The 11149-nt window shown below is 32.0% G+C and overlaps 1 protein-coding gene across 1 annotated transcript; it reads right to left on the bottom strand.

Annotated features, from left to right (window-relative positions):
- Nucleotides 1-1347: 1347 nt before the first annotated feature.
- On the bottom strand, nt 1348-10113 carry LOC111416754 (chondroitin proteoglycan 2-like). Its single transcript, XM_023048848.2, has 3 exons — nt 9556-10113; nt 8361-9497; nt 1348-1952 (listed from the first exon to the last, which is right to left on the bottom strand). The coding sequence occupies exons 1-3, from the start codon at nt 9557-9559 to the stop codon at nt 1438-1440; spliced, it is 1656 nt and encodes a 551-aa protein (XP_022904616.2). The 5' UTR covers nt 9560-10113; the 3' UTR covers nt 1348-1437.
- Between the last annotated feature and the right edge of the window lie 1036 nt (nt 10114-11149).

The raw sequence follows: 11149 nt of genomic DNA, 5'->3' as shown, positions 1-11149 counted from the left end.
ATATTATTCGTTAGCCAAGGAGCACTAGGCTTTGTGAACTTGCATAAACGTAAAGGAGCATGAACGTCAAAAATATTAATTATTTGTTGAGTAAAAAGCAAACTTTGTCATTTATCCTGCATATAAAATATTTTGTTGAAGGCTATATTACTTAAGTCAGATTTGACCGATAATTGATCAATATACTTTAGTGATCTGACCAGTTTATATGCAGGCTCTGTCATTGGGTTGCTCAGCTTACAGTCACAGTACACTAAATCGTGATCAGAAAAACCACAAGGCAAATAAGGTCTAAAAGTGTCGACGTATCCAGAGTCACAATGAGACTCTGGTAGGAGCATTAATCAGGTGAAAGCCACCCAAAGAGTCATAAAAAGACAAGATATAATCTGTATCTTTACTCTGAGAATTTAGCAGATCAATATTAAAATCTCCACAGCACAATATTCTGTCTGTCGACATCAACATGCCTGACAACGAATTTTCCAATTCATCCAAGAAATTTTTATAATGCTCAGAAGGAGCTTTATACACACAACCCAGGCATATGATACCCGATCCAGTAGACACTCTCAACCAGAGCTGTTCAAATTTAATAGAACTTTCATTATCAAAATCTAAATTGTTCACAATTTCAAATCTATCCTCATCCAACCACGTCTCAGACAAAGCTAATACATCTATGTTATTGTGCACTAGTAGTGACTTAATCAAAAGCAACTTCGGTACAAGTGATCGTATATTTAGATATGCAACTCTGAAAAAACTCCCGGTGTTCATAATACACCAAAATACTTATAAAGAAAGACAAGAAAATTTCTAACGAATTATTTTATAAACAAAATTATATTCAATTTCTGATAAACAATTTTTTCCCTACTCCCTCTGGCCCCTATTTACTTTAAAATATTTTAAATAATTAACTATTTGAGAAAAAGCAAAAAAAAAACAAAACTTTTTCTTTCTTCTAAGCAAGTTATATCTTTAATGTATTTATAACTTTTATCCGTCGTCGTAATTTTAATAAATCGCTAATTTCGATTTAATGTTTTATGAAAATGAAAAAATGGAACTGTGCAGAAACTAAGAAGTTCAGTTTGCTATAATTACAGCCATTTGAGCCATTAAAGTTTCGTTAATGATACAAACTTTCTTATCCCGATTGGTTCGTAATTGATAAAGGCAAATTTTTGATGTAATGTAAAGAATGTTTGAACTTAGGATATACTTAATTCTTAAGTTTCTAGGGTAAACACATTTTTATTATTTTATTAATTAGTCATAATCATTTCTCTGAAATGGAGTTTAATTGAAAATGTTAAATAAGTTTTAAAAAGTTAAAAACAATTTGCATTAAAATAGAATTTATTAAACAATCACAATATTTGTATTCAATCTTACATCGCTATCTAATCCTGTTCATTTTAGATCCTTACATTACTCACATTCAACATTTTCGGGATAATCACAAACTTGTTCTTCGAAGTTAAAAACGAGTCCTTCTTGACAAGTAAAGACGTATTTTTGACCACCGACGCATTGATAAAATTGATTACATTCGGGCATTGGATAGAAAGTTAAATCTTCTTCAGACCCACAATCTGGATGATTGGTAACTGGTTCATCGGTATTTTCAGGTTCGTCGGTATTTTCAGGTTCATCGGTACTTCCAGGTTCATCAGTAGTTTCAGGTTCTTCAGTTGGTGGATCAACTTGATTATCACAATCTACGTTTTCGGGATAATCGCAGTATTGTTGTTCGTAGTTGAAAACAAGACCCTCTTGGCAGGTGAAAACTGCTTGTTCTCCGTTAACGCATTGATAAAACTGATTGCATTCGGGCATTGGGTAAAAAGTTAAATCTTCTGGATCATTTGTGGCACAATCTGGATAGGCCAAAACGAGAGAAGCTTGGAGGATAATTGCGAAGATTGCAACGGAAAAATATTTAGCTAAAAATTAATGAAATTATTAAAGTTCTATTTTATTTTTTTTTTAACTTACTCATTGTCGTTGAATAATGAAAGTAAGGATTAACTTAAATTATGGTTTAGGTTATTATAAATAGCGTAAACTGATATTGCAATTCGAGATTCTTGCTTAAATAGTATGAATTTATCGCATCTTTTTTTAAATATTTTTCAATAGATTATTTAAAGAGGTTTTCTATTGAAACATAGATGTGTGGTGTGATATACTCGAGTCATTGAATTCATTGTGAGAGTCGTTACTATCACTAAATCTAGTAATAGAATTTTTTGCTTTTATGTGATTATCAGTTGATCAGGTGATTATAATAATTTTTTTTATGTCATTCAATGAATTCAGCAAGAACTTTTTTAAAAATAACATGTTTCCCAAAATAAAAATTTGTTATCCTTTCGTGGAGAGTAACACAATTAATAATCGTTGAAATTAAAAGTAAAATTTGTTAATATCAGAAATGAAAATCTTTATTTTGTTCTTTTAATTAAAACATTTTTAACTTGTTTATATTAAAAGTTATCTAAAAAAGTTCAGATTAACAGATTTAATTTTAATTAAATCTTTTAATTAATCTTTTAATGAATTAATTAATCTTGTCTTATCTTAATCTTAAGAGGTATGGTTTTACAACAACACTTAATAAACAATACTTCGTAAAACGCCTTTTAACCTTTTAAACCTTTTAAGTACAAAATTTAGTGCCGGAAGATAATCCTTAAAATAATCTATATCTACAAAATAATTATTAGATATTGTGGTGGACTGATTATAACAATTGTTGGAAAAAATATTTCATTCAGTAATGAAATTCAAATCATATTATACGTTTTTTGTGAAATACACCATGTTTGGCCCTTAAAGATAATTAGCACCTGAAATCGTTTGACTTTTAATCAAGTGTTTTATAAAACTGAACGGAAAATTATGTTTGACAAAAAAAAAGTTGTATAAATTATTTTATAATAAAGAAATAGATAATCGGTGAGTAAACAATTTTAAAACGGAAAGACCCTATTTTATCAGAGTTGTGTCTGACGTCATGGTAAATCCCACCTGTAAAACTATAAGTGTTGATTAAAAAACCATAATGGAAAATTATTGGCTATTAGGAATCTTCTTCTTTAGGATCCTTGAATAGTTCGTTGCTGGTGCAGCCAAACCACTCCCGAAGGTTCTTCAGCCAGGAGTTACGTCTTCTTCCTATGGACCTCTTTCCCAGAATTTTTCCCTGCATTATGATTTGCAAATGTTTGTATTTTTCTCCTCGTGTGACATGTGACTCACTTTCTCTACCCATCAAGTCTTTAACATTCGTCTCAAATGCCTCCAGTCTTTTCACATCAATCGCCTTAAGTGTCCACGCGTCCACTCCGTAGAATAGCACGGATAGCACATTTATCATTTTCACTCTCAACTCCAGACTCAGATCTACAAAAAAGCTTCTTCTTTCCATTAAACGTGCTTCTACTAGTCTGTTCAATTCTAATGCGCACCTCTTGGAAGCTGTCTTTGTTATCATCAATCGTTCTGCGTAGATATTTGAGTTATTTACTCTTTCAATAGGATGGCCTTTTACATATATCTTATTATTGTTTCTTCTTGTTTTTCTAATAACCATGTACTTTTTTTTTCTTATATTCAGAGCCAACCCATATTCTTCGCTTACAGTAACTATTCTATTAACAAGGTTTTGCACATCTTTGTGCGTTCTGGCTAATATAACCGTATCGTCAGCATATCTCAAATTATTTATTAGCGTACCGTTGATATTACTGCCTATATCTACTACATCAAGTTCTTTATTTGTTATGTCCTCTGAGTATATGTTAAAGAAGATTGGTGAAAGTACACATCCTTGTCGTACCCCTCTTTGAATTTCTATTTCATCAGAAATTAAATTTTCTACACATATTTCTGCCTTTTGCTTATAAATATATTATAAGTTATAATAGAGGTTAGAGATTATTCCTATGTCTCTGAGATCAATTCTCTTCTTTAACAAAGTTATTAGGAATATTAAGCTATTATACAAAGCTATTAGGAATAAGAATATGTATAATCAAAAAGGAACTACTCAAAGAAATACCACCCACAGACAACCAGGTGATAACCCATTCATGGAATTATTCTGTGTTGACCTCACGGACACACAACCAGGCAATAAAAACCCAATCGGTATAAAATCATTACTGATCCGTTCATTTTATGATATATCTCGCTGGTTTAACTCCCATCTTTATCTTATTTTGTCTACCCATCAACACAATAAATATTGTATATAATGGAGAGTATTACTACTAAATAACTGATAACATCAATCCCTTAATCGACGGTAGTCGTTTTCTTCCATGCTTGTAGTTGCAGTTACAGTTGAGGAAGACCCGTTCCAAAAGTCTCTCCATCCTGGAGGTCTTAAGGACATTCTCGACACCATCCATCCAACGTGTCCAGGGGCGGCCCCTGTTTCTTCTTTCCTTCGGTTGACGTCTTGTAACTTTCTTGGTGACCTACGAATCTGTACTTGTTCGCTAAACTGAATTGTTGACAAAAAGTTGTTTGACGGGTCTCCAGTGGCAACCTTGTACTTTATTTTCTTCTGGTTAACAGTAAGGCCGACTATCTTTACAGCTTGTTGCGGTGCGATGAAGCATTCCTCCACATCTCTTTTACTGCGACCCACAATATCAACATCGTATATCCTAGCAGATGTTTTGATCAATAAAAGATCGTGCCGCCCCTTCTTAGTAATCATTGACAGCGAGTCTCTTTATTTCAGACCTTGCTTTATTTGGAAGCTCTTACAGACTTCTGTTTGTGTCGTAACAGATGATGTTTTGTTTGTTATTGTCATTTGGGTTAGACGTCGCTCTAAGTCAACAAACAGATTGTGCGTGTTGATACCATGTTCAAGAATTTCAAGAAGTCTTCTCCAGAATTTGTCGCAATTGTAATGGTATTAGAAATAAGTAGTAATAATAATGGTGTTAATAATTAAGTAATTAGTGAGTGAACGAACTGACTGTGAGTTAAGCGTGTTCGGCAGTTGAGCCATAATAAAGACTTTATTAAAAGATTTTATTAATTCCTTCAAAATTACTCTTAATAATAAGAAAAGGGACATTACATGGCGATCCTGCCAACCGTTCCAATCAAGAAAGGTGGAAGTTTAAAAATAGTAAAAATTGATTAATCGGAAAAATGGAATTAGTAAACCATCTAAACGAAGACTAAGTAAAAGAAGCGATGGGTTCAACAAATGTGAATTTGGTCAATAGTCGACCTTCCAGAGATGAATCCACACTGGTACTTGCCCGAGCACTTCCTGAGCATAAGGCTGAAGTCTGCTATACAGTATATTGCCCAGTATTTTGTATACTGCTGCATTTATTCCTTCTCCCTTATCAATCTGATCAGTCTACAGGGTAATTCAAATTCGACCCCCACCATTGAGATCTCAAAAACCATAACAGATACAGAAATGGTTAAATGGGGTAAAGTTGCGTATCTTAGAGCTCATCATTTTTCAAATAAGTTTTTGGATCTAGCCGTTTCAGTTTTTAAAATATGGCCGAAAACATACTATAACTTCTTTATTTTTAAAAAAATCTGAAAAAACATTCTTAAGGTAGCCGAAGTATTCTTCATAAGTATTGTTTGTTGGTTTCTATGGAAACACTTAGCGCACAAGTTACAGCCTCCTAATAAGATATTGAAATACATTGTGTGACATATCATTGAAATCAGAACTAATTATCCTATTTTTTGGTGTAAAAATCAAATATGGCGTTTATAACAAAAAATAAACGTCGGAGAAAATTTCTAGTTGTGTCATGACATTTTTCATAAAAAGTTGCCTCAATAATGTTTTTTCAGATTCACGAAAAAACGAAACATACAGAAGTTATAGGCAAAAAACGATAAGTAATTTTTTTATTTTACGGCCATATTTTAAAAACTAAAACAGCTAGATTCAAAAACTTAGTTGAAAAATGATGAGCTCTAAGATACGCAACTTTGCCCTTATTTAACCATTTCCGTATCTCTTATGGTTTCTGAGATCCCAATGGTGGGGTTCGAATTTGATACCCTGTATACATCGTTTCAACCAGCTTATCCGCCATTGTTATATATTATGTTGTATATTTCATCAATCCCTAGATATTTATTATTTCTTAGCATTTTAATGGTGTTAATAACTTTTTGTTGGGTAGGGGGGTCCTGTTCTAATTCGTTGCAGTGTTGGAACTGGTTAGATGCTTCCACCATCTCTTGATTGTGCTTATTTTCTCTGTGCTTATCTCATTATATTTCCCTCTTTGTCTCTACAGTTTTTAGTACTGGGTTTTAATTCTTTCCGTGTTTCATTGAGTTATTTAAAGAACTTTCTCGTTTCATATTGGATGTTTAGTACCTCTATGTTTTCCATCCTTTCCTCTTGAGAACCTTGTACTCTTCTTTGGTCCCCCTAGTGCACCTGGTATGGATTGTTTTTAAATAAGCCTCATTTTTTTGTTACTATCTGGCGTTTCTCATCAAGCCACACGCCTCTTTTGCTTGGCTTGATTATTCCCAACATCCCTACTGCTTGTGTAATTATTACTTCATTGGATTTTACCCACAGTTTCATCAGTGCAGTTTCTATTTGATTCCGATATTGTTCCGACTTATGATCGTTTTTTAAAACCTCAATGTTCAAACTGTTTCTTCGTCTGAACCTCACGTTGTTTGCGGTGGATATTTTATCTCAAAGTTTTGCCATTACTAGTCTGCTTAATATCTGGTTAATAGTGCCATTTTCGAGGGATTTCCATCACTCTTTATGAATGTTTGTATGCAAAAATCGTGTTCCTCCTACTGTCTAACGCTAGCAGGATACAGTGTCATATATTGCACACATATATTCCTTAAGTTTCTAGTTCTAGGTCTAGTGTTAGTCCTAGTTTTAGTTATAATACTTATACCAAAATTTCTATGTAGTAATCTTTTAATTCAAAAGTGAGTGATGAGTTGATTGAATACAAAAGTAATTAAGTGCTAATTAATTACGAGTAATTTTAATGAATCTTGTTATAAAATCTTTTCTTCTGGTTTGAGGTAGTGATTATATCTGATAATACCAGTAAACTTTCCGTCACATCTATTGTCATATCAATCTGAATTGGGATTTAACGTTGAAAGTGCGGAAGCAACTTTTTATTAATTAAGTTAAATGAAATACGATCATTTCGATTACTAATAATTCTCACATATTATAGAGAAAAAGAATATCTGTGATTGCGCTCGAAGAGTCCAACAGGTTGTTCTTCGTTCCCTAATTCCTATAGGCGAATATTAGTCGGAATATTATATAAATATCTTATCTCTATTCTAATCTATGTATCAATAAATATAAAACGCAATATTTCACAAAAAAAGAAATATTAAACGAAAATTTTATCGAAAAAATAATTCTTTTGACCGCGATAAAAAACAATAATTATCATGTTTATCTTTATTTCCTCTGAAATTAGTCTGATGGATTTCTAAGAAACAATGGAGTATTTTTTTAATCATTATAAAACTAAAGTCTTGTAACAGTTTATCAACACCAATAACAACATCAATCCGAATAATAATTTTATGATTACTGATTTAAACATGTAGATATTAAAATACGTCAATAAAAAAATAATCAGTTTAAGAAATACATAAACATTAATATAATTTAAACGCAATACCATTTTAATGATTAACGTCGCATTCGATTATTTACGTCGCCTCAAATAATTTTTACTTCAAAGTATAAACATATTTCTCCGAATTTATCCATCGTTATCTTTTTTGGTATCTGATGATTCAGATATGCTATGATTGTGTAATTTTCGCAAAAAAAATATGCGATTTTATCACAAAAACCCAGTATTAAGTTTAACAAAAAAAATATACACGACAATTTAATGTTATAAACCACCCGATTGATCATCTAGCTTCCGGAACGATTACGAATTATTTGTAGCTCGTACAGATCGATATTTTGTACAGACAAGGGAGATATATCAATGAATGATAAATTACATTACCCATTTAATTAAAAGGACCTCGAGTACGTTTTATTCTTGGAATTTTCTACGAAAATTTGATTAATTAATTGGTTGTAAAAGGATGTCGATTATTTACAAAGTCATCGTGTGATTTCAAAAAAGACCTCAATGATGATAAGAATATAAATAAAGTTTATTGAATCATTAAAAAGATTAATTTACTTAAATCATAATTAAGAATTAATTTTTGTTATTTTTAACAACTTTTATTATTAGTTATATAATAATTAAAAATAATTTCTTGTTTATTTTCGGTAATAAACACATTCGTAGAGTTTATTAAATTTTAAGTTTAACTTGGCGCAACTTGATTATCGCAATCAACATTTTCTGGGTAATCACAAACTTGTTCGTAGAAATTAAAAACGAGTCCTTCTTGGCAAGTAAAAATTTGTTGTAGGCCGCCTATACATTGGAAGAATTGATTACATTCAGGCATAGGATAAAAACTTAAATCAAAACCAGGTCCACATTGCGGGTGGACCGTAACTGGATTGTCAGTACTTGAGGGGCCTTGAGTTGGAGCAACTTGATTGTCGCAATCAACATTTTCTGGGTAATCACAAACTTGTTCTTGGAAATTAAAAACGAGTCCCACTTGGCAAGTAAGAACGTGTTGTTGGCCGCCGATACATTGGAAGAATTTATTACATTCAGGCATTGGGAAAAAGGTTAAATCCACTTCAGGTCCACATTGTGGGTGATTCGTAACTGGTTCTTCAGTACCCGTTGGACCTTGAGTTGGGGCAACTTGATTATCGCAATCAACATTTGCGGGATAATCACAAACTTGTTCTTGGAAATTAAAAACCAGTCCTTGTTGGCAAGTAAAAACGTGTTGTTGGCCGCCGATACATTGGAAGAATTTATTACATTCAGGCATTGGGAAAAAGGTTAAATCCACTTCAGGTCCACATTGTGGGTGATTCGTAACTGGTTCTTCAGTACCCGTTGGACCTTGAGTTGGGGAAACTTGATTATCGCAATCAACATTTGCGGGATAATCACAAACTTGTTCTTGGAAGTTAAAAACGAGTCCTTGTTGGCAAGTAAAAACGTGTTGTTGACCATCAACGCATTGGAAGAATTGATTACATTTCGGCATTGGGAAAAATGTTAAATCTACTTCAGGTCCGCATTGTGGGTGATTCGTAACTGGTTCCTCAGTAATAATTGGACCGTCAGTTGGTGCAATTTGATTCTCGCAATCAACATTTTGTTGATAATCACAAGTTTGCGCTTGAAAATTGAATACAAGATCTTCCGGGCATGTAAAAATTAATTGTTCACCATTAACGCATTGGTAAAATTTATTACAGCGAGGCATGGGATAAAAAGTTAAATCTAAAGGATCATTTACAGAGCAGTCCGGATCCAAACCAACACATGCTTGGATGCAGATTCCGATGATAGCAATTAATAGAAGTTTACCTAAAAATGTTTCGTTGCGTTTAATCACTTTAAGAAGATAAAAATAAAAATTACTTACTCATGTTTTCAAGTGTTTTGTTTTAAGTAGCAACAATAACGAATACTGTATTGCAAATTAAAGATTGCTGCTTATATAAATCCCAGCTTATCATTTTTTCTATGTAAATTTTCTGATTGTCGAATAATCGCACAATTGAATTTTTTATTTTATGACATTCAAACGCTGGAATCGTTCAGTAGCAATAAATTAGTAAGTGATTAAACGATATCCTGTTTTCTAAAGATTGATATATTGATAACGAAAATCGTGGAAAATGTAATCAGTCCGCGATTTATAACAACGATTTATTTTGTAATCCTTAAATTAAATCACATAGAAAAGTTTAAGTAAAATGACACTCGAACCAAGGTACGAAATAAAATCTTTAATTGCTTCAAAAATTATTTTGAAACACTACGTGCCAAAAAAATTGTAACACCTCGAAAAAAATGAGTCACCAAGATGGAATCTTACAAAACAACTGGATGCATATAAAAAATTGGTGATAAAAAGATCATATCGATACACATTGCAAGTTATATATATATTATATTTTATATTGTTTTTTTTTCTGTGAAACAATCTGTAATAGGAAAGTTAAAAACTATATTTATTTATACAGGGCGATTCAAAAAACCGCTGACAGACTTCTAGAGTAGATAATACATGAAAAATTAAGATGAATCGTCTTAATATACATAGGGCCGCAAATGCCTCGTTGGCGAGATATAGCGGATCAAAGTTTCTTTAAAATTAAACATTATCTGCAATAAAAAGCACTTTTTTAAAAATATTATCTGCGCCATTGCTCTCTACGCGTGTAAAGTGATCAATTACACAGGCCGACAAATTTTTAAACCAGAGACCAGACTATACCTTCCAAATAATTTTCGATACCCTGAATCCGAATCTGACGTCAGAATTGCTTCATCACCTAAGATTTTCAAGATATCTTACCTAAAATATGCGAAAAACACGATTTTTCAGCACATTCAAGGCTGAATTTACATCAAAAGATAATTTTTTTCTACAGAAGTCATTATGCCATTCAAAACTATTTCTCTGCCGCCTTAAAATCTTATGTTATTCATTTAAATATTTTTCTTGATCTTTGAGAAATTGTCTCCTAAAACTAAGAAATTCATCATATTTGAAATAACATCTGTTTATTTTCCAGTTTTATTTACAAGTTTTAAAATGTTTTATTAAGACTTCAAAGCAATACAAAATATTAATAAATAACAAATAACAACAAACGTATGGTTTAAAACGAAATTAATGATAAAGAACCTGAAGTGGCCTGCCCTTACCCTATCAATGTCGTTTACAGAGATTGTTAAAAAAAGGTTTCTGCAATTAATGTAGTTGGAAAAACGCATTAAAACGCAGTGAATTCAAAACATTGTAAATACTTACATACAAAAAAGTACATATGACTGATCCGATCATGCGATTTCGATAAAATTCCATATATGGTATTTTTTTCTCATTTTACAGACATATACAAAAGTGTATGTGTTCAGGTAAAGTGACACTTCCGGTCAAGCGATTTCGCTGAAATTCAATATATCGTAATTTTTGTCATTTATTAGATGTATACGAAAGTATATGT

The sequence above is a fragment of the Onthophagus taurus genome, chromosome 7 (genome assembly GCF_036711975.1).
Source record: "Onthophagus taurus isolate NC chromosome 7, IU_Otau_3.0, whole genome shotgun sequence".
Classification (NCBI taxonomy): Eukaryota; Metazoa; Arthropoda; class Insecta; order Coleoptera; family Scarabaeidae; genus Onthophagus; species Onthophagus taurus.
The sequence above is the reverse complement of the archived record's forward strand: the minus strand, read 5'-3'. Positions and strand labels throughout refer to the sequence as shown.